The sequence below is a fragment of the Pseudophryne corroboree genome, chromosome 1 (assembly GCF_028390025.1).
Source record: "Pseudophryne corroboree isolate aPseCor3 chromosome 1, aPseCor3.hap2, whole genome shotgun sequence".
Classification (NCBI taxonomy): domain Eukaryota; kingdom Metazoa; phylum Chordata; class Amphibia; order Anura; family Myobatrachidae; genus Pseudophryne; species Pseudophryne corroboree.
Genome location: NC_086444.1, coordinates 384614876 through 384638586, shown reverse-complemented (window position 1 = coordinate 384638586; position 23711 = coordinate 384614876). Strand labels below are relative to the sequence as shown.

Here is a 23711-nt window from a genome sequence, read left to right as displayed (position 1 = left end):
TGTGGCCACTAGCAGGCATCGCCGGAGGGGGGGATTTTCACTCCTCCTCTTCGGTAGCCGAGATGTTACTACATCTCAGCGCTAATACTTCCCGCTTCGCCACGGTAAAAAGGGTGATGCAGGAAGAGATATATGATATGTGCCAGTAGTACACATTTACACCAAAGTGCTGTGTATGTATTACTCTTTAAAATGATTGCCCTTATTTATCAATGAGTGATAAATTTCACTGTGACTCCTGTCATTTTTCAAACCGAGCCTGTGACATGGAAGTTAGGAGCTGATTGGCTGGTACTTTATCACTCACAGTGAAATGTATCACTCATTGATAAATAAGGACATATATTAGTAAACTTACCTTATAAACTTCCAGTGAAGACGCTGTTATATAAACAATACAGCAAACTAACACCATGAGGCAAAACCAAATACAAAGATTTCTTTGTAGAACAATCAAATAACAAAAATAAATAATTTAAGTTCCTTAGGAGAAAAAATAAGAATTTACTTACCGATAATTCTATTTCTCGTAGTCCGTAGTGGATGCTGGGGACTCCGTAAGGACCATGGGGAATAGCGGCTCCGCAGGAGACTGGGCACAAAAGTAAAGCTTTAGAACTACCTGGTGTGCACTGGCTCCTCCCCCTATGACCCCCCTCCAAGCCTCAGTTAGGATACTGTGCCCGGACGAGCGTACACAATAAGGAAGGATTTTGAATCCCGGGTAAGACTCATACCAGCCACACCAATCACACCATATAACTTGTGATCTAAACCCAGTTAACAGCATGATAACAGAGGAGCCTCTAGAAAAGATGGCTCACTACAGCAATAACCCGATTTTTTTGGTAACAATAACTATGTACCAGTATTGCAGACAATCCGCACTTGGGATGGGCGCCCAGCATCCACTACGGACTACGAGAAATAGAATTATCGGTAAGTAAATTCTTATTTTCTCTAACGTCCTAAGTGGATGCTGGGGACTCCGTAAGGACCATGGGGATTATACCAAAGCTCCCAAACGGGCGGGAGAGTGCGGATGACTCTGCAGCACCAAATGAGAGAACTCCCGGTCCTCCTCAGCCAGGGTATCAAATTTGTAGAATTTTACAAACGTATTTGCTCCTGACCAAATAGCTGCTCGGCAAAGTTGTAAAGCCGAGACCCCTCGGGCAGCCGCCCAAGATGAGCCCACCTTCCTTGTGGAATGGGCTTTTACAGATTTTGGCTGTGGCAGGCCTGCCACAGAATGTGCAAGCTGAATTGTACTACAAATCCAACGAGCAATAGTCTGCTTAGAAGCAGGAGCACCCAGCTTGTTGGGTGCATACAGAATAAACAACGAGTCAGATTTTCTGACTCCAGCCGTCCTGGAAACCTATATTTCCAGGGCTCTGACAACGTCTAGCAAACTTGGAGTCCTCCAAGTCCCTAGTAGCCGCAGGCACCACAATACTGTAGGTTGATTCAGGTGAAACGCTGAAAACCACCTTAGGGAGAAACTGAGGACAAGTCCTCAATTCCGCCCTGTCCGAATGGAAAATCAGATGAGGGCTTTTACAGGATAAAGCCGCCAATTCTGACACGCACCTGGCCCAGGCCAGGGCCAACAGCATGACCACTTTCCATGTGAGATATTTTAACTCCACATATTTAAGTGGTTCAAACCAATGTGACTTTTGGAATCCCAAAAACTACATTTAGATCCCAAGGTGCCACTGGAGGCACAAAAGGAGGCTGTATATACAGTACCCCTTTCACAAACGTCTGAACTTCAGGGACTGAAGCTAGTTCTTTTTTGGAAGAAAATTGACAGGGCCGAAATTTGAACCTTAATGGACCCCCATTTCAGGCCCATAGACACTCCTGTTTGCAGGAAATGTAGGAATCGACCTAGTTGAAAATTCCTCCGTCGGGGCCTTACTGGCCTCGCACCACGCAACATATTTTCGCCAAATGCGGTGATAATGTTTTGCGGTTATATCTTTCCTGGCTTTGATCAGGATAGGGATGACTTCATCCGGAATGCCTTTTTCCTTCAAGATCCGGCGTTCAACCGCCCTGCCGTTAAACGCAGCCGCGGTAAGTCTTGGAACAGACAGGGTCCTTGCTGGAGCAGGTCGCTTCTTAGAGGTAGAGGCCACGGATCCTCCGTGAGCATCTCTTGAAGTTCCGGTTACCAAGTCCTTCTTGGCCAATCCGGAGCCACGAATATAGTGCTTACTCCTCTCCATTTTATAATTCTCAGTACCATGGTTATGAGAGGCAGAGGAGGGAACACATACACTGACTGGTACACCCACTGTGTTACCAGAGCGTCTACAGCTATTGCCTGAGGGTCCCTTGACCTGGCGCAATACTTGTCGAGTTTTATAAACATGTGGAAGACTTCTGGGTGAAGTCCCCACTCTCCCGGGTGGAGGTCGTGTCTGCTGAGGAAGTCTGCTTCCCAGTTGTCCACTCCCGGAATGAATACTGCTGACAGTGCTATCACATGATTTTCCGCCCAGCGAATAATCCTTGCAGCTTCTGCCATTGCCCTTCTGCTTCTTGTGTCACCCTGTCTGTTTACGTGGGTGACTGCCGTGATGTTGTCCGAATGGATCAACTCCGGGTGACCTTGAAGCAGAGGTCTTGCTGAGCTTAGAGCACTGTAAATGGCCCCTAGCTTCAGGATATTTATGTGAAGTGATGTCTCCAGGCTTGACCATAAGCTCTGGAAATTCCTTCCCTGTGTGACTGCTCCCCAGCCTCGCAGGCTGGCATCCGTGGTCACCAGGACCCAGTCCTGAATGTGCGGCCCTCTAGAAGATGAGCACTCTGCAACCACCACAGGAGAGACACCCTTGTGCTTGGTGACAGGGTTATCCGCTGATGCATCTGAAGATGCGACCCAGACCATTTGTCCAGCAGGTCCCACTGGAAAGTTCTTGCGTGGAATCTGCCGCATGGGATTGCTTCATAGGAAGCCACCATTTTTTCCAGAACCATCTCATTGATGTACTGAGACTTGGCTCGGTTATAGGAGGTTCCCGACTAGCTCGGATAACTCCCTGACTTTCTCCTCCGGGAGAAACACCTTTTTCTGAACTGTGTCCAGGATCATCCCTAAGAACAGAAGACGAGTCGTCGGAATCAGCTGCGATTTTGGAATATTGAGAATCCAATCGTGCTGCCGCAACACTACCTGAGATAGTGCTACACCGACCTCCAACTGTTCCCTGGATCTTACCCTTATCAGGGAATCGTCCAAGTAAGGGATAACTAAAATTCCCTTCCTTCGAAGGAGTATCATCATTTCGGCCATTACCTTGGTAAAGACCCGGGGTGCCGTGGACCATCCATACGGCAGCGTCTGAAACTGATAGTGACAGTTCTGTACCATAAACCTGAGGTACCCTTGGTGAGAAGGGTAAATTGGGACATGAAGGTAAGCATCCTTGATGTACCGAGACATCATGTAGTCCTCTTCTTCCAGGTTCGCAATCACTGCTCTGAGTGACTCAATCTTGAATTTGAACCTCTGTATGTAAGTGTTCAAAGATTTTAGATTTAGAATCGGTCTCACCGAGCCGTCCGGCTTCGGTACCACAACAGTGTGGAATAATACCCCGTTCCCTGTTGCAGGAGGGGTACCTTGATTATCACCTGCTGGGAATACAGCTTGTGAATGGCTTCCAAAACTGTCTCCCTGTCAGAAGGAGACATCGGTAAAGCCGACTTTAGGAAACGGCGAGGGGGAGACGTCTCGAATTCCAATTTGTACCCCTGAGATATCACCTGAAGGATCCAGGGGTCTACTTGCGAGTGAGCCCACTGCGCGCTGAAATTCATTGAGACGGGCCCCCACCGTGCCTGATTCTGCTTGTAAAGCCCCAGCGTCATACTGAGGGCTTGGCAGAGGCGGGAGAGGGTTTCTGTTCCTGGGAACTGGCTGATTTCTGCAGCCTTTTTCCTCTCCCTCTGTCACGGGGCAGAAATGAGGAACCTTTTGCCCGCTTGCCCACGAAAAGACTGCGCCTGATAATACGGCGTCTTCTCATGTTGAGAGGCGACCTGGGGTACAAACGTGGATTTCCCAGCTGTTGCCGTGGCCACCAGGTCTGAAAGACCGACCCCAAATAACTCCTCCCCTTAATAAGGCAATACTTCCAAATGCCGTTTGGAATCTGCATCACCTGACCACTGTCGTGTCCATAACCCTCTACTGGTAGAAATGGACAACGCACTTAGACTTGATGCCAGTCGGCAAATATTCCGCTGTGCATCACGCAAATATAGAAATGCATCTTTTAAATGCTCTATAGGCAAAAATATACTGTCCCTATCTAGGGTATCAATATTTTCAGTCAGGGAATCCGACCACGCCAACCCAGCACTGCACATCCAGGCTGAGGCGATTGCTGGTCGCAGTATAACACCAGTATGTGTGTAAATACCTTTTAGGATGCCCTCCTGCTTTCTATCAGCAGGATCCTTAAGGGCGGCCATCTCAGGAGAGGGTAGAGCCCTTGTTCTTACAAGCGTGTGAGCGCTTTATCTACCCTAGGGGGTGTTTCCCAACGCACCCTAACCTCTGGCGGGAAAGGATATAATGCCAATAACATTTTAGAAATTATCAGTTGTTATCGGGGGGAAACCACGCATCATCACACACCTCATTTAATTTCTCAGATTCAGGAAAACTACAGGTAGTTTTTCCTCACCGAACATAATACCCCTTTTTGGTGGTACTCGTATTATCAGAAATGTGTAAAACATTTTTCATTGCCTCAATCATGCAACGTGTGGCCCTACTGGAAGTCACATCCGTCTCTTCACCGTCGACACTGGAGTCAGTATCCGTGTCGGCGTCTATATCTGCCATCTGAGGTAACGGGCGCTTTAGAGCCCCTGACGGCCTATGAGACGTCTGGACAGGCACAAGCTGAGTAGCCGGCTGTCTCATGTCAACCACTGTCTTTTATACAGAGCTGACACTGTTACGTAATTCCTTCCAACAGTTCATCCACTCAGGTGTCGACCCCCTAGGGGGTGACATCACTATTACAGGCAATCTGCTCCGTCTCCACATCATTTTTCTCCTCATACATGTCGACACAAACGTACCGACATACAGCACACACACAGGGAATGCTCTGATAGAGGACAGGACCCCACTAGCCCTTTGGGGAGACAGAGGGAGAGTTTGCCAGCACACACCAGAGCGCTATATATATACAGGGATAACCTTATATAAGTGTTTTTCCCCTTATAGCTGCTGTATCTTTAATACTGCGCGTAATTAGTGCCCCCCTTCTCTTTTTTAACCCTTTCTGTAGTGTAGTGACTGCAGGGGAGAGCCAGGGAGCTTCCCTCCAACGGAGCTGTGAGGGAAAATGGCGCCAGTGTGCTGAGGAGATAGGCTCCGCCCCCTTATCGGCGGCCTTATCTCCCGTTTTTCTATGTATTCTGGCAGGGGTTAAATTCATCCATATAGCCCAGGAGCTATATGTGATGCATTTTTTGCCATCCAAGGTGTTTTTATTGCGTCTCAGGGCGCCCCCCCCCAGCGCCCTGCACCCTCAGTGACCGGAGTGTGAAGTGTGCTGAGAGCAATGGTGCACAGCTGCAGTGCTGTGCGCTACCTTGTTGAAGACAGGACGTCTTCTGCCGCCGATTTTCCGGACCTCTTCTGTCTTCTGGCTCTGTAAGGGGGCCGGCGGCGCGGCTCTGGGACCCATCCATGGCTGGGCCTGTGATCGTCCCTCTGGAGCTAATGTCCAGTAGCCTAAGAAGCCCAATCCACTCTGCACGCAGGTGAGTTCGCTTCTTCTCCCCTTAGTCCCTCGATGCAGTGAGCCTGTTGCCAGCAGGTCTCACTGAAAATAAAAAAACCTAATCTAAAACTTTCACTAAGCAGCTCAGGAGAGCCACCTAGTGTGCACCCTTCTCGTTCGGGCACAAAAATCTAACTGAGGCTTGGAGGGGGTCATAGGGGGAGGAGCCAGTGCACACCAGGTAGTTCTAAAGCTTTACTTTTGTGCCCAGTCTCCTGCGGAGCCGCTATTCCCCATGGTCCTTACGGAGTCCCCAGCATCCACTTAGGACGTTAGAGAAACACTATATAAATAATTATTACTATTACTACTATTATAATACCTAAAAAAAAATTAAAAAATTTTTTGCACGTGACCCAACAGCTGCAACATGGAGACTAGTATACGTTCACTTAAACATACCTAGTACTATTGTCATTCATCATTTACGGTGTAGTGCAGAGGTTCTCAAACGCAATCCGTAGGGCACCCCAGCGGTCCTGGGGGGTCATTCAGATCTGATCACTGCTGTGCGTTTTCGCAGCAGGTGATCAGGTAATAACTGCGCATGCATATGCACCGCAATGCGCACGCGCATCGGACAACAACAAAGGGCATCGCTGGTCAGCGACGGGATGGTGCATAAAATCTGTTCGCATGGGCGTTCGCAAGGTGATTGACACAAGGAGGCCATTTGTGGGCGGTAACTGACCATTTATTGGGAGTGTCCGGAAAAACTGAGCCGTTCCCAAGCGTTTTCAGGGAGGGTGTCTGACGACAGCTCCGGCCCCGATCAGCCTGATGTGATCGCACTGTAGGAGTAAGTCCTGGGTTGCACAGAGAATGCACAAAGTGAATTTTAGCAGCTCGGCGTACACATGCAATCACACACTTGCACTGCGAATTTACACTCCCCCTGCAGGCGGCGACTATCTGAACGCAGGACAGCAAATTTAGCAGCCCTGCGATCAAATCTGAATGACCCTCCAGGTTTTAAGTTTATACATGCTTGGCCACATGTGACTTAATAATCCCCTCAGTCAATTTGATTTAACCATCTGTGCTAAGCCACGGATATACCTAAAACCTGGACCGTTGGAGTGCCTTGAGGACCACGTTTAGGAACCTCTAGTAGGTCATTGGGGCAGATGTACGAACGTGCGCTATGTGCATTTTGCACATAGCGCACGCTAAGTCCCGCTGTTACCGCATCACCACTCTGTATGATGCGGCTCACAGCGGGATTTTAAAGAAATCGCATAGCGCATGGTGCCGCTTCGTCTGGGGCGCTGGCGGTGGCTACCTAATGTATGAAGGATCTTGCTACGCCTCACCCCTCGTTAAGCCTCTGCTGTCTTTTCGGCAGGTCTGGGCTGGCGCTGCTGTTGTCCTGCTGGATTGCTGTGGGTTTTTTTTTTTCTTTATTGTGTAATAAAGTTTCTGTCTTCAAAATATTCACTTCTGACAGGACATTTCAACAGAACGGCCGGCAGCATTCTCCATTAAACTAAGGACTTGCAGCGTGGCACCTCCCTGGCTCAGAATACTAGAGCCAGCTTACATAAAGCGCCCGCCACAGATCCCTGTCTCACCCTTGTCCCGGCTGCCTGAGGAGCCCAGCATCTGTCTCCATCCAGCGCGCATACGCAGACACAGGCGCGTGGAGGATGCTGGACAACAGGCACAATGCGCATGTGCAGGGACAATGCAGGGAGACAATGAATGCCGAAGAGGGGAGTGTGACCGCATCGCCACCCCTGCACATATCGAATTCTTAAAGGGCCGGGTGCAACATTCATACATTAGGGAAAGCGCAGCAGAGGTTGTTCTTTCTCAGGCAACTAAGGAAGTTCAACATCCCACAGAAGCTTCTGCTCCTCTTCTACTCCGCGATTGTGGAGTCGGTACTGTGCTCCTCGATACTCGTATGGTACAGCTCCGCCAGCGCGAGGGACAGATGCAGGCTCCAAAAGGTAGTCAGAACCGCAGAGAAGATCATCGGGGCCGACCTTCCCTCAGTCCAGGACCTGTACTTGTCCAGAGCTAAAAAGCGGGCAATGAAGATAGTAAAAGACCAGCTACACCCTGGCCACAGCATGTTTAACTTGCTTCCTTCAGGCAGGCGTTACAGGGCCGTCCCCGCCAGGTCCGCCAGAAGCCTCAAAAGTTTCTTTCCCCAAGCGGTCCGCCTGCTGAACTCCTGAACATTGACTGACTAGACGTACATGTAACTCACTTGTGTTCCTACCGTATACCTATCTGTGTGACTTTGCTTACCCCCCCCACCTGCTTATCTGTTACCTACTTGGCTGTTGTAAAGCAAACCGAAGACAAATTCCTAGTATACGCAAGTATACCTGGCCAATAAACCTGATTCTGATTCTGATTCTGAGAAGGGTGAGTTCTAAACACCGCGATAATGCGGTGAAGTGCCAAGTGCACATAAGGAACGTTAGGGTACAGTTTCATACATCTGCCCCATTCTTCTCTATGGTGACAAGAAAAAAATCTGTTATTTAGATGTATGTATCAGATGTTTAATCAATTGATTCACCATATAAAAAGTACAAAGTGGATGACGGAATTAGCTGAGATAGTTGCAGTGCGCATGCCGGAATGGGAATTACAGGTTGAGTATCCCTGTCAAAGTCAGAAAAATGTCTTAATGCACACTGCCATATTTGCACCGCACACTGGTCCGTGCTGCGCGTGCGTACGCTCTCCCGTGGAGGCGCATACCCGCAATAGCGTGCACACGCAGGCGCGGTATGCGCATTTACGGTAGAATTTATGTGATCGTAGCGTGCGACTCATTCGTTACAAATGTTCACAATTAATGTAGTTTATAGATCATGGTCCCTTTGATAGTTTCTGTAAGTTTGGTTAAAGTACAATGTCCCAGAGCTGAGGAATCCCTCCTTATATCGTACGAAGGGTCTAACAGGAATCATACAGCAGTGTTTGGTACCCATCGGAAGAGTATTTAATTAGCAATATTCCGGTGTTGGTTTGGAGCGTATTAATCGCTCGTGCGAATAGTTATGGACATAAGAAGTTTATGTCCATTTCTATTATTTACACATACTCAGGTATGCGGCGGGAAACCCAGTTTCCCACCCACCTGAGCTGTTGGAAATCGTCACAGCCCACCTGTATGAATCACCCTATGACCTTTTGTTATGATACAGGGCCGAATTCCTTCGGCCAATGGACAATGGGATTGTAGGACCAGGAGATTGCATTGTGTGTGGGGCATAAATAGGCAGGCCGACCACATCCAGCTCTCACTCTCTCATCAACGGTTATCTGCTGATAACCGGGAGCTGGATATCGAGGCGCAGGCGATCATACCCTTTGTGCGTAAGTTTTCTCTCCGTTATCATTGTCTTCCTGCGAGCCAATTTCTCTCTCTCTCTCTCTATCTCTCTCTCTCCTCTTTTTCTCTTAAATACTTCATAGTAGTATTGTATTGTATTGCATTTAGGTCAGTGTAGTATTGTCTTTTTGTATTTATTGTTTAGTTCTGTGGTTAGGAAGTCTCTGTTATATTGTAGTGTATCATATGTACTGTTATCCCCTTTTACAAGTATATTAGACATAATACAGTTAATAGGCTTTGGAAACCTAAAACCAGTATCAGTGTATTTACTATAGTGTTAAGTGTTCACTTGAGCGTCGGTGACGCTCAAACAGCTTTGTAGGTAGTCAGGTTACACAAGGTTGCATTTACACCCTGTACTCACATTAAGGTATTCTGTGTGTTTCATCGGTATAAGGTTTAATATCAAGGTATAGTGTTGTGAGCGTCTGCATCGCTGGTGACCTCCTCGTGGTCTCGAGCGTATGCTACGCCATAGCGAATCTTTCCCCTAGACATAACCAATAACGTGTCCTGTGATCACTGGGCCGTGAGCGAACGTGACGCTTGAGCGTCTCGCCTACGGCTGAGCGATCGTTACGCAAATAGCGTATCATTACGGTATTTCTTAAGTAAACAGCGTACAGTGTTCTTAGCTTCATAAGGGTTGTTTATACGACAAAGGAATTTAGAATTGTCAATTGCGGGCTCGTCCGGTCCTTTTCACATCTGCACTAGGTAGATCAGCAGACATTATCCCCCAGCAAAGGGTGGGAGGTTGTCTCTCGCAGTTGCTGACGGGATAAGCGTCTGCTTCGCTTAGACAAAGAGTGCTGAAGGAACCCGGTAACCGGAAGTAAGAACAAAACGCTTGTGTCTTTTAAAACTGTTTATTTTTCTTTTGTCTTGCGTACGCATACATTTATCTGCATTTCTTTTTCAAATTTCGTATATCACTATTCCTGTTTGCCAATTTTTATAGTTGATAGAAAGTGCTAAAAAGAGATTTGCTGTTATTAGAGGTAATAGTTAAAGTATAGAACAAACACACGGTTTGTCTGAGATACAAGGCAGTCAGTGTGGATTGCGGTAGATGATCAGGGATCATTTACATTGATAAAAATATATATATTGTGTTACGGTGGATCCTTTGCATTGCGTACACGTGTCACTAACAAAGACTAGCGTACGCAATCCGAAAGGCAGGACGCACGCAGCGTACATTACGCAACGTAGCGTCTGGTTACGCCCACGTAGCCCAAGTCACGAAAAGTTGAATTAGCGCAAAGCGATAAGTAGCGCAAAAGCGATAAGTAACGCGAAGCGGTAAATAACGCAAATCTATTTTTGGAAAAATCTGAAATTTAGTTTAACAGATCCTGCTCCTAATTGGTAACACTCTTGGCCTGAAGACAATTTCTGCGCAGAAATAGAGATAGAAACAAAAGTGTACTTGTGTTGAGTGAGTGTGTTTTGTATACAAAAGTTTATATAACTTTAAGGTGGAACCAAAAGGAAAGCCGGGTACTCGTCAAGGGACATACGTGTAAGTGACATATACGGTGGCCAGGGAGGCATCCCTGGTTAAATAATATTTGAGCATTAGAGTATAGCGGACCATAAGGTAACAAGACCAGGAGGTCATAAGGAACAAGACCAGGAGGTCGTAAGGTAAAAGGTCCGCTATAAAAGTCCAGTGGCACAACGCCTGGGGTGTTGGTGCAGAACCCATATAGGCCATAAGCTCTTGCTGAAGGAATCGCGGCCGGAAACATCGATTCCATTGGTCTTTCAGTACATGACAAGTAGTGCTCGTGTACTGAACGATTGGACCGCACGTAATTGTGTGCAGTAGTTAGTAATCTGACCTAATACCATTAGAGTAAAGTGGTCACAAACGCTATTTGTACATTCTGACGTGATTTGTGTAATTTTTTATTTTTGGAAGGGAAGTTCGCTGGTCACTCAGGAACTATCTAACAACCCAACCTTTACTGGAAAGAGTAAGTGTCCTGCGGGTAACCCTCATATGTTCCAGTAAACTGAAGGTTCCATAGGGGCCCTGTATCGAGTACGCCAGCACCACGTCGGTGTGATCAGGTCGTATTGGTCGAGGTGGGCGAGTGAGTGGGGTACTCGGTAAACCGCCACCGCCGGCCTACTGTGGAGTAATTTGGTTGTCTGAAAAGGCTTGCTGAAAACCTTGATACAGAAAATCCAAGGAGGACTAAGCAACACCTGCAGACTATGGGGGCCAGTTGCTCAGGTAGGGGGCGATCAACCCTGGTTCAGGTTGATTCTGTGAACCGACCAGTTGGGTCGGCACGATATGTAATGTGTGAAAAATATGGAATTCACACCGAATCTTTATGTGATGAATGGGAGAGAATGACTGTACAAGACAGGGACAAGTTCCCAAGAATAGGTAGCTTCAGTCCAGAGGTGTTACAAAATTTAAGGAGGAGGATATGTCTCGTAAAATCAGCAAAGAGACGAATTCAGCATCATGATTATTTACAGTTATGGCACCAGGAAGGTGAGATACAGAGAGGTTTGGCTCTGGCGGCGGGATCTGGGGCAGTCAGGAAGTTGATTGCCACAGCTCCTCCTCCACCATACATTGCAGGAGAGAAGTTGATTGCGGAGAGAAACGCACTGGGTTGTAAAACACAAACTCTTAGTAACACTGTAAATGTTAATGATGTTAACCAAATAACTCATGCAAGTATTAACCCGTGCAAGATGTACCCTGTTTTGAACCTTCCTCAGGAGTGTGATCAAGAAGACGATTCAGCAACAATTTCAGCTCTCTCTCTTGCAGCCACCATAGCAGAGACCACAGTAGGCACAGCGACACCCACGAGATTAGTGAAAGCCCCTAGCGGAGGGATAGGTGAGGTCGTGTCAACGGGTAAGTACGGCACCATGCACTACACTGAAACAATTGTACCACAACAAGCTGTAGAATCTACACAGGAAGAGGCTGTTAGAATTGCTCCTGTAAGGGTAATAGCAGTTCCCAATGGAAAAACAGATGTGTCTGGAGCCACTCCCATAAGGAACATTGCCATGTACACTCCATTTTCCAGAATGGAATTAAGAACAATAGTGTCCGAATTTCCTGACCCCAGGAAGGATTTAGTTGCTAGCCAAAAATACATCAGGGATTTAGGTAACACGGTAGAACCCAACAACAAGGATTGGCAGATACTGCTAAGAGCTTGTTTACCTTCCAATGTTGATGCAACTCAGTTTTTAGCTGATTGTGCATTGGATAAAGATGTACCGCTTACAGACGTGTACAACAAGGATAATGTAAAAAGGATAAATTTACAGCTAAAAGAGTATTTCCCAGCCGTTGTTAAATGGAATAAAATATTTTCCATTAAGCAAAAGGAGTCCGAAACGGCAACAGAATATTTTCACCGGGCACTATTAGAAATGGCAAAGTACACTGGTATAGAGGACATTAAGACCAACCCAAACCATCGAGAAGTAGCAGTATCTGTACTGATGGATGGTTTGAAAGAAACATTAAAAGCTAGGGTACAGACCATGCAGCCATGTTGGCGAGGTCTGTCAGTGTCCACCTTGAGAGAGGCTGCTATTGATCACGACAGAAATATCACTAGGCACAGGGAGTCGCAAAGTGATAAGTTGATGTCCGTAAGTATACAGGCGCTGACCACAAGGCAGCCTGCGTATGTACCACCGAATCCTGTGGGTAAGGCAAGTGTAATAACATGTTTTTCTTGTAACAAACCAGGACACTTTGCACGAGACTGTAGAGTAAGAAATGTACAAAGATCTTTTCAACCCCCTAGACAACAACACAACACACGACATTGGGAGCAGGGTCCACAGAGGCGGAGTTTTGAGCCACATACAGGGGAAACAAAAAGATATCCCCCAAACAGAGATTGGCATGCCTCTGGTAGTTCCCAACTAACTCCCTCACAAGTAGTTGCTGCCAGCGGGATTCAGGGAGGTCAGCATACCCAATAGGGGTGTGGCCATACCTGTAATCTGCAACCAGTTAAATTGATTGCCAGTCTTGGAAGCGAACCAGAGATTGCAATCAATGTAGCCGGTAAAACTTTAAACTTTCTTGTAGACACAGGGGCGGCCAAGTCAGTGATCAATTCGACAGTGGGCATGAGAACCACTGGTAGGACAGTTCCAGCCATAGGAGTAACAGGAGTAGTCCAGCACTACCCTGTTAGCAAACCAGCCGAGATTACAATAGGGCCTTTGCATACCAAGCATTCCTTTTTGCTGGCTGCATCTGCACCAACTAATCTCCTGGGTAGAGACTTACTATGTAAAATGGGTTGCGTCATTTATTGTACTCCTGAAGGTGTATTCTTGGACATCCCTGAGAATCACGCTCAGGAAGTACGAGACATGTTAGACTCCCCATCAAAATTAATGTCACATTCCATTATGACAAATAGGAATCCATCCCAAGTAGAAGAGATGACATCTCAGATACCAGAGTCGCTTTGGACAAAAGATGGACAGGACACTGGATTAATGGCAAATGTAGCTCCAATAGTAGTACAAGTAAAAGATGGTAGGATAGCTCCAAAAATCCCACAGTATCCTCTGAAGCCAGAGGTGGAGTTAGGAGTTTTCCCGGTAATAGAGCGCTTGCTACAACAGGGCATTCTAGTAAGAACGTCCAGCACAGCAAATAGTCCCATCTTCCCTGTTAAAAAGAGTGGGGGGAGGGGTTACAGGCTAGTGCAGGATCTAAGGGGGATTAACAAAATAGTTGAGAGTCAGTTCCCCGTAGTGCCTAATCCAGCTGTCATCCTAATGCAAATTCCTCCCACTGCCAAATTTTTCACTGTTATTGACCTCTGCTCCGCTTTCTTTTCGGTACCTCTGCACCCTGACAGCCAATATTTGTTTGCATTCACATACAGAGGAGTCCAATACACGTGGACTCGGTTACCCCAAGGTTTCATAGATAGTCCAAGTATATTTTCTCAGGCTTTGCATGATTGTTTACAGTCTTTCCAACCGGAAAGTGGATCAGTGTTGATACAGTACGTGGATGATCTACTACTGTGTTCTGATTCATTGGAGGCATCCCTGAAGGATACGAAACAGCTCCTGTTTCATCTTTCAGACACAGGTCACAAGGTCTCCAAAGACAAGTTGCAATTATGCCAAGCTAAGGTAAAATACTTGGGACACTGTCTAACACAAGGACTGAGACACCTGACCGCTGATAGAATCCAAGCCATTAGAGACATGACACTGCCACAAACCCAGCAACAGATCAGGACGTTTTTAGGAATGTGTGGGTATTGCCGTAATTGGATCCCAGGGTTTTCCATATTGGCGCTACCTTTGCAGGAAATGGTCTCTTCAAACAAACCTGATCGGATTTCGCATACAGACGAATCTGAAACAGCATTTGAGAGACTCAAACAGTGCCTAACGCAGGCACCAGCACTAGGTATGCCAGACTATGGGAAACCCTTTGAACTATACGGAACAGAAAGTGCTGGGTGCGCAGCAGGTGTACTAACACAAAAACACGGTGATGCCAGCAGGCCAATTGCATACTACAGCGCTCAGCTAGACACGGTAGCGCGACCCCTCCCCACATGCTTGCGTAGCGTTGCGGCGATAGCATTGCTAGTGACGAAAAGCGAAGATGTCGTGCTAGGCCACAACCTCACAATCCATACACCACATGCGGTATCGGCCTTATTGAATTCTGCCCAAACCAGACATGTCTCATCAGCAAGGTTTACGAGATGGGAATTGGCATTAATGGCCCCAGTAAACATCACCATAAGGAGATGCAGCGCATTAAACCCTGCAACATTTCTCCCAGGTGTGCCTGGACAGGCACAAAGGGTGGGAGGTGAGAGTGATGGGGAAGGAGGATTTAATGCAAAGGAAGATACACATGATTGTATGGAATATTTGACCCAAAATTTTACCGCAAGGCCTGACATCAGTGACAATCCACTAGAAGATGCAGAACTCACGTTCTACACGGACGGTAGTTGTCACAGACAGTCAGACTCGGGAGACTTGTGTACTGGATACGCAGTCGTAGATGACCAAGACACCATAGAAGCGGAACCGCTAGGCCCACCTCACTCAGCCCAGGTTGCTGAACTGGTCGCCCTAACCAGAGCATGTGAATTGGCTAAGGGTAAGTCTGCCAATATCTACACCGATTCTAGATACGCGTTCGGGGTAGTCCATGATTTCGGAGCGCTATGGCGTCTCAGAAATTTCATGACGGCAGCTGGTACACCGATAGCGCATGCAGCTCACATAAAAAGGCTTCTAACAGCGATACAGGAACCCGACAGAGTGGCTGTTATCAAATGTAAAGCACATACATATAGTCAAGACCCAGTATCCCTTGGTAACAGCCGAGCAGACGAAGCTGCAAAGCTTGCAGCTGCTACCCCCATACGGACAGACACCACACAACTGATGGTATTTAATACCATCAACACACAAAAGTTGTGTGAAATGCAGAATTTGTGTTCCACTCAGGAGAGAGCAGTCTGGAAGGCAAAGGGATATGGCCAGGAGTCCTCAGGGCTCTGGACGGATGGACATGGTAAACCAGTGGCCCCCAGGGCATACCTTCCGTGTCTGGCTGAAGCAGCTCACGGGCTGACTCATCTAGGCAAGGAGGGGATGTGCAAATTGGTAAGAGCATACTGGTGCGCCCCAGGATTCTCCTCTCATGCTAGTAAAAGAGCAATGTCATGCCTTACCTGTCTGAGAAAGAATATTGGAAAAGCAATACCAACAGAACCATCCCATATCCCACCTGCCGGCGGCCCTTTCCAAGTAATACAAATTGACTTCATTCAACTACCCCCATGTAGAAATTTGAAATATGTACTTGTTTGTATAGATGTTTTCTCGAATTGGGTCGAGGCTTTTCCAGCAGCTACAAATACCGCTATGTTTACAGCTAAGAAAATTGTGCAGGAATTTGTATGTAGATATGGTATCCCTAGAATCATTGAAAGTGATAGGGGTACCCATTTTACAGGTGATGTCTTTCAAGGAATGTGTAAGTTGATGGGAATTGATAGTAAGCTGCACACTCCGTACCGTCCACAGGCGAGTGCGAAGGTCGAAAGAGTGAACAGCACTATTAAAAATAAATTGAGTAAAGTAATGGCAGAGACAGGATTGACGTGGCCAGAAGCTTTACCCATTGTTTTGTATAGCATCAGAACCACTCCCAGGTCCCCTCTTAATCTGTCTCCTTTTGAAATTCTGTTTGGTCGACAACCGCATGTCATGATTAACCCTCAGGATGATTTGAAATGTAACAATGAAGTAACTGTAAAGTACTTAATTAATATGAGTAAGCAGTTGAAGAATCAAAATGATAATCTGAAGTTGGTGATTCCTGATTTACCAGATAGTAATTGTCATGACATTGAACCTGGGGATTATGTAATGATACGAAATTTTCTACGCTCAGGTTGTCTTATTGATAGATGGGAAGGACCATACCAGGTCTTATTGACTAGCACCACAGCATTGAAGGGTGCTGAGAGAGAGACTTGGGTCCATTCATCCCACTGCAAGAAGGTTGCTGATCCAGAGAAGTCCCGTGATAAGGAACAGACGGTAGAGGTTGTATCACTAGAGTGTCTGTTCCAGGAGGACTGAGGCGGCACCTGAGCCTTGAAGACCGAAAGCAGCTGTCGACTCCCCTCTCCCTTTTATTGTTTTCTCCACTTCCCATCCCCTCTCCCTTAAAAATTTCTTTTTCCCCCTTCTCATTCTTCTCTATTTCCTCCTCAAAGATGGACTTGCCCCAAGAGACTGTAATCCGGATTTTGATGTTAACCATGATGTTGACCAGAGCAGTCTGTTCCGGCGAGAGTACCACAGAGGTCGAGAGAGGTTCTGGAATGGGTTCCGATTATGATGATGGAGGCGTAGTTTTCCAAGATCAACCAAACCAACGAGTAAAGGCGAGTATCAGAAAACGATCCGATAGAAGAAATTGTGATGGATTGTTAGCTGAGGAAAATTGTATCTGTAGGCTATGTGGTAATCTGGTTGAAGATGGATGCATAAAGAAATGCCAATCTAGTTTTAATATCCATATGGACCGGCATCCATTGAGTGACTATCACTCTCTAGTGGGTAACGTGTTGAACCAAACAGATTGTTGGGTATGCTCTCAAGTACCTCAGGGTCACAGCAAATCAGGGCTAGTACCATTTCCTTTAACGTTAGGGGAGGTACTTGAGCTAAGTGGTGGGAGACCGGTGGACCGGAGGTTTAACATCTCCAGCCCTCCTAGTTTGAAGCTCCACCAATACCATGTGGATAGGTCCCTCATATGTTTTAACATCTCCAATCCCAGAAAACCGGGAAATTGGGAAGTGTCATGGAGCAACCTTACCATGACCTTTTCACACAGAGCAGATAGAATGCCTACAGATACAGAGCTCGTACGCCACATAGCCAGTAGAGGAAAATCTTTCCGGTATCGATATACCTTAGGAAATAGGATTACTAGAGTTGGAGAGGTATCACCAGGATACTGTGCACATATCGTACAAACTGATACGTGCATTAGACAGATGGAAGAATTAGGGTCAGGAGATTTCACCTGGAAGGTTTGTAACATGGTCATGTCCTTCTCCGTCCCTTATGTTCTCCCCGATGATGCATATTTCATATGCGGGAGAAAGGCGTACAAGTGGCTTGCCCCAAACTCTGAAGGATTGTGTTATATTGGAAAAGTATTGCCTGAAGTGATGACTGTTACACATGACAAAATGAAGGACATACACCGTGGTGCCCAAGCTCCTTATACTCACACTCACTACGAGCACCTTGTTAAAAGACAACTGTCAGAAAGGTTAGAGCATCCGGCCTCTGATCTTATCCATGAATCCACCGGGATTCAGGTTCTGGTAGCGTTAGATTTCACTCGCACCGCTCGAGGTGTGATGAATTATAGATACATTTCCGCACTCGCCAATTTATTAGATAATATCACTGAAATGTATGATGACACGTTTAGATACACTGGAAGAGAACTTCAAGCTTACAAAACAGAACTAGTTCAGCATAGGATGGTTCTTAATTATCTTACAGCAGTAACAGGTGGATATTGTGTTACATTGGCAACACAGTACGGCATAAAGTGTTGCACGTATATCACAAATAGCACCGAGGATCCGGTAGAGGTCATAGACCAAAAGATGGACGATATTCTCCAACTAAAGTGGGAATTTCGTCGAAAACACAATCTCACCCTTGCTGCTGTAGGTAATGAGCTGACTGGTTGGGTGTCATGGTTGAACCCGCGAAATTGGTTCTCCGGTTTAGGAGACTGGGCTCAAGGAGTCATAATGGATGTTGGAAAGTTTCTCCTATGTATTTTGGGTGTCGTTATATCTATTGGATTGATATTTAGATGCGGGCAGGCTTTGATGAGGTGCAAGCAAAGTACGAAAGTGATGAGCTTAAGGAGTGAGGAAACTGTAATTAACCTGGATTTGATTTATGACCCAATGCTAGAAACCACGACGTAATGATGTAATGAGTATACGGTCCGTCTTTCACCCATTTCTATGTTTTCCTCCGAGGTACAAAGACCCACGTAGACGAAGGATTTGATGAGCCAAGGGGCCGACAACGGAAAGATGGAAAGAAGAAGAGCAGACGACCTGATATACAAGATTTTGATGGACAATGCCATGGGTACCCCAGTTTCCCTAGGAACTTTAAAATCACGCTAGCCCAACATTTTTTGTAAATCCATGGACGTTGTTTGCTTTACTCACGATTTATGAGCAAAAGCACAAAGAAGAAGACTCCAATCAACCGACACCAATCAAGACCTCAATCGACGAACGGACATTAACCTGACATAGAATATCATTGCATTTTCCATAAGTGTTCTTTATCTTCATCTCTGCAACCCTCAGGTAATAACACACATAGTCGATAGGGAATACAGGCACAGATAGCAGCAACCACATACCCCCCCAATTCATGTATCATCAACTAAAATGTGCATCCCCATTGTGTTACAACCACAGCCGAAATGAGCTCGGTAGAGTTTGACAGCCCATCCACAGACCTGTACCACAGGATAAGAAGGAATTCAAATGTATACTTCGCAATACCTCGAAGCTTGATTTACCACACGTACGGCACGATGATACATGACCCTCCAAACATGGACTCATACACACATGCTTCTACTTTCTCACTAGGTCATACCCTCTTCACACCTACTCCATTCTTCTTCCTTTCCCCACCATGGAAATCAATTAACCCCTGACTTACATTTTTCTCCTTAAATATTTTGTGGCAGTTATTATTGACTGCCAAAGGGTGGACTGTCAAAGTCAGAAAAATGTCTTAATGCACACTGCCATATTTGCACCGCACACTGGTCCGTGCTGCGCGTGCGTACGCTCTCCCGTGGAGGCGCATACCCGCAATAGCGTGCACACGCAGGCGCGGTATGCGCATTTACGGTAGAATTTATGTGATCGTAGCGTGCGACTCATTCGTTACAAATGTTCACAATTAATGTAGTTTATAGATCATGGTCCCTTTGATAGTTTCTGTAAGTTTGGTTAAAGTACAATGTCCCAGAGCTGAGGAATCCCTCCTTATATCGTACGAAGGGTCTAACAGGAATCATACAGCAGTGTTTGGTACCCATCGGAAGAGTATTTAATTAGCAATATTCCGGTGTTGGTTTGGAGCGTATTAATCGCTCGTGCGAATAGTTATGGACATAAGAAGTTTATGTCCATTTCTATTATTTACACATACTCAGGTATGCGGCGGGAAACCCAGTTTCCCACCCACCTGAGCTGTTGGAAATCGTCACAGCCCACCTGTATGAATCACCCTATGACCTTTTGTTATGATACAGGGCCGAATTCCTTCGGCCAATGGACAATGGGATTGTAGGACCAGGAGATTGCATTGTGTGTGGGGCATAAATAGGCAGGCCGACCACATCCAGCTCTCACTCTCTCATCAACGGTTATCTGCTGATAACCGGGAGCTGGATATCGAGGCGCAGGCGATCATACCCTTTGTGCGTAAGTTTTCTCTCCGTTATCATTGTCTTCCTGCGAGCCAATTTCTCTCTCTCTCTCTCTATCTCTCTCTCTCCTCTTTTTCTCTTAAATACTTCATAGTAGTATTGTATTGTATTGCATTTAGGTCAGTGTAGTATTGTCTTTTTGTATTTATTGTTTAGTTCTGTGGTTAGGAAGTCTCTGTTATATTGTAGTGTATCATATGTACTGTTATCCCCTTTTACAAGTATATTAGACATAATACAGTTAATAGGCTTTGGAAACCTAAAACCAGTATCAGTGTATTTACTATAGTGTTAAGTGTTCACTTGAGCGTCGGTGACGCTCAAACAGCTTTGTAGGTAGTCAGGTTACACAAGGTTGCATTTACACCCTGTACTCACATTAAGGTATTCTGTGTGTTTCATCGGTATAAGGTTTAATATCAAGGTATAGTGTTGTGAGCGTCTGCATCGCTGGTGACCTCCTCGTGGTCTCGAGCGTATGCTACGCCATAGCGAATCTTTCCCCTAGACATAACCAATAACGTGTCCTGTGATCACTGGGCCGTGAGCGAACGTGACGCTTGAGCGTCTCGCCTACGGCTGAGCGATCGTTACGCAAATAGCGTATCATTACGGTATTTCTTAAGTAAACAGCGTACAGTGTTCTTAGCTTCATAAGGGTTGTTTATACGACAAAGGAATTTAGCATTGTCATCCCTTATCCAAAATTCAAAATCACACATATCTGGTTCCCCTACTGAGATAATGACACATTTATATGTATATTATATCGGGCCCCAGTGGGTGCTTCCCGAGACTCAAAATTAAGGGACGTGGCCTCAGGAGAAGTGCTGCGATCGCTGGCCACGCTCCCATTTATGTGTGGCATGCTGAGTGCTCTGTGAGCTGCTGGCATGCCCTGTGTCCATATCTCCCGCTGAATAATCTATTCACTGCTGCTCTACTGTAGCAGGTGAGAGAGGGACAGCTGGGAGGTGTGATGCTGCGAAAGGACCCAAGACAGAGAGCTGGTGGCTAGTGAGTGACAGGACACACCCACACACACTCACCTGGTGCAACGTGTATAAGAGGCTCAACCTGGTGCAATATGTATAAGGGGCTCTACCTGGTGCAATGTATATAAGAGGCTCTACCTGGTGCAATGTGTATAAGAAGCCCTACTTGGCGTATAAAAGACCTTTTGCTACAAAATAAATTTCAAAAATCAAACAATGCATCATGTTACCAAGTTATTGTTTCTGTAACTCTGCCACTACCTGGTGCAATGTGTATAAGAAGCCCTACCTGGCGTAATGTGTATAAGGAGCTCTACCTGGCGTAATGTGTATAAAATGGGCTCTACCTGGCGTAATGTGTATAAGGGGCTCTGCTTTACTGTGGTGTAATGTGTGTAAGGGGCTCTTACATGGCATAATGTGTATAAAGTAGTGATGAGCGGATTCGGTTTTACTCGGTTTTACTCGGTTCTCAAAACGGCATCTTATTGGCTATCCAAAACACGTGACATCCGTGAGCCAATAAGATGCCGTTTTGAGAACCGAGTAAAACCGAATCCGCTCATCACATCACTAGTATAAAGGGTACTACTGTGTGGTGTAATGTGACTGACGGACATTACTGTGTGCTGTAATGTGACTGACGGACACTACTGTGCGGTGTAATGTGAACTGGTACTATTCTGTGGATACACCCCTATATTTTTGTTGCGCGCCTCCAGCACGCACTGTCACTATTTTTAATTGGGGGTGCCAAAGGAAACGTTTGCCCTGAGTGCCACAAGGTCTAGAACTGGCCCTGCTGTGCCATTGGGTCTTCTAGACAAACACAATAAATAAATCATGTAGAACTAATAAACTATGCTGCATTAGTATTGAAATTCTGGATTTAAGATGCATTTCTAAATCAATGTAAGCTTGTGTAAATGAATGTAAATAATAAAAATCACTGTACCAATAACCGTACATTTTTTGGGTGTTATGTGTGTTTCACTTGCGTCATGCTGCAGTGCGTCATCATAATTCTTCTTCTTCCATTTCAGCGCCACTAAGGCACATAAGCGCTGTTGGAAATTTACATTAATCTCAGTAGGAGCCTAATATAAATATGATGAGGAGCGGTCAAGCCAAATCTTCCCACATGGAATAGGATTGAACACAGAACTTCTAGCTTTGCCACAGGTGCATGTTTTAAAAATACAGATTAGATGCTTGTACAAAATTCTAAATACATAATAACGCAATGTGGTTTATACGTATGCCTGCATTGTAATCATCAGGGCGGATATGGCCTAAAGGCTTTATATCCATTTCTGTCCTGTCTCTATAACCCATATTTACTGTCCATAAATAATCTGTCACTCTACCCTTTGTTTCATTGATGCAGCCTATGCCCTTTCTCACAGACCCCCTTGCTCCCTGTGTTCCCTATTTAACATGCTGTTCATTCCTCACTAGCAAAACACACAGCTTCACGCTAATGAGGGGGACCCAAAGTCTTCTCCACCATGCTATTTTATACATAGCCCATCCCTATCTATATATATATATATATATATATATATATATATATAACTGTCTGAATTATCTAATCAAAATATGAATTATTAACGGCATAATAGATTGGAGCGTCAGCTTCTATTACCATTGCCTTCCCTATAAAAGTCATTCTCCTACAAAAAAAAAATCAAACAATGCATCATGTTAGCAAGTTATTGTTTCTGTAACTCTGCCGCTATGTTCCCTCCAATGTAATCTTGCCTCTTCCTATTGCCGGTTCACAACTGTTGTTCACTGCTCCATTCATCTGTTGTGATAACATCTCAGACCTCAGCATCCCTGGACATGAGAGACAGTAACAGGTCCCAGGACAGTGCCAGGCAGGAGGTGTTTTGTAATCCCAAAGTCAGCAGAAAAGAATACAAATACTTCAATGTGTCTTACTTCTAAACTTTTACTACCTAAAGCCACAACGTGGAATCCTCCTCCCCCACTTGAGTGCACACAGGCCAGGGCTTACCTCTCTGGCATACTACACTAGGGGATCAGTATCCTGACCCTGATAGGATACAGAACAGTCTTACATGCAGTGTATAAAGTTGTATTGTTTCATGTGTAGCTTGGGGAGGTGAGGGGAACACTGACTGCATTATAACACTGACTGCATCATATGCACAAAGGTGTATAGTATACACACGTAAAGTACCACATAACTTAGGGTGCAGTGCCCAGGCCACTTCAGTGCCAGCCTGGATAACAGCACATCCAGCAGAACAATACTCAAGTTAGCATGATCCCTTGCAGGAGACAGCATTACAGGGGTTAATTAAAAAGTCAACAAAGAAGTTTTAGAACATCTTACCCTTTCTTTCCTCTTTATAGCCTGTTGCTCCATTGTTCCTCACACAGTTGTCCCAGGGGTGAGCAGAAAGCCCATGGTAATATGCTGCAGGCAGGGC

The 23711-nt window shown here is 45.8% G+C and overlaps 1 protein-coding gene across 1 annotated transcript in view; it reads right to left on the bottom strand.

Moving 5' to 3' along the window:
- Positions 1-23698, bottom strand: part of TTC28 (tetratricopeptide repeat domain 28) — a 935607-nt gene extending 911909 nt beyond the window's left edge. Inside the window, exon 1 of the mRNA XM_063913174.1 lies at positions 23615-23698. Coding sequence (XP_063769244.1) covers positions 23615-23647 — 33 coding nt within the window. The 5' untranslated portion in view covers positions 23648-23698. The remainder of the gene's footprint in view (positions 1-23614) is intronic.
- Positions 23699-23711: the final 13 nt, after the last annotated feature.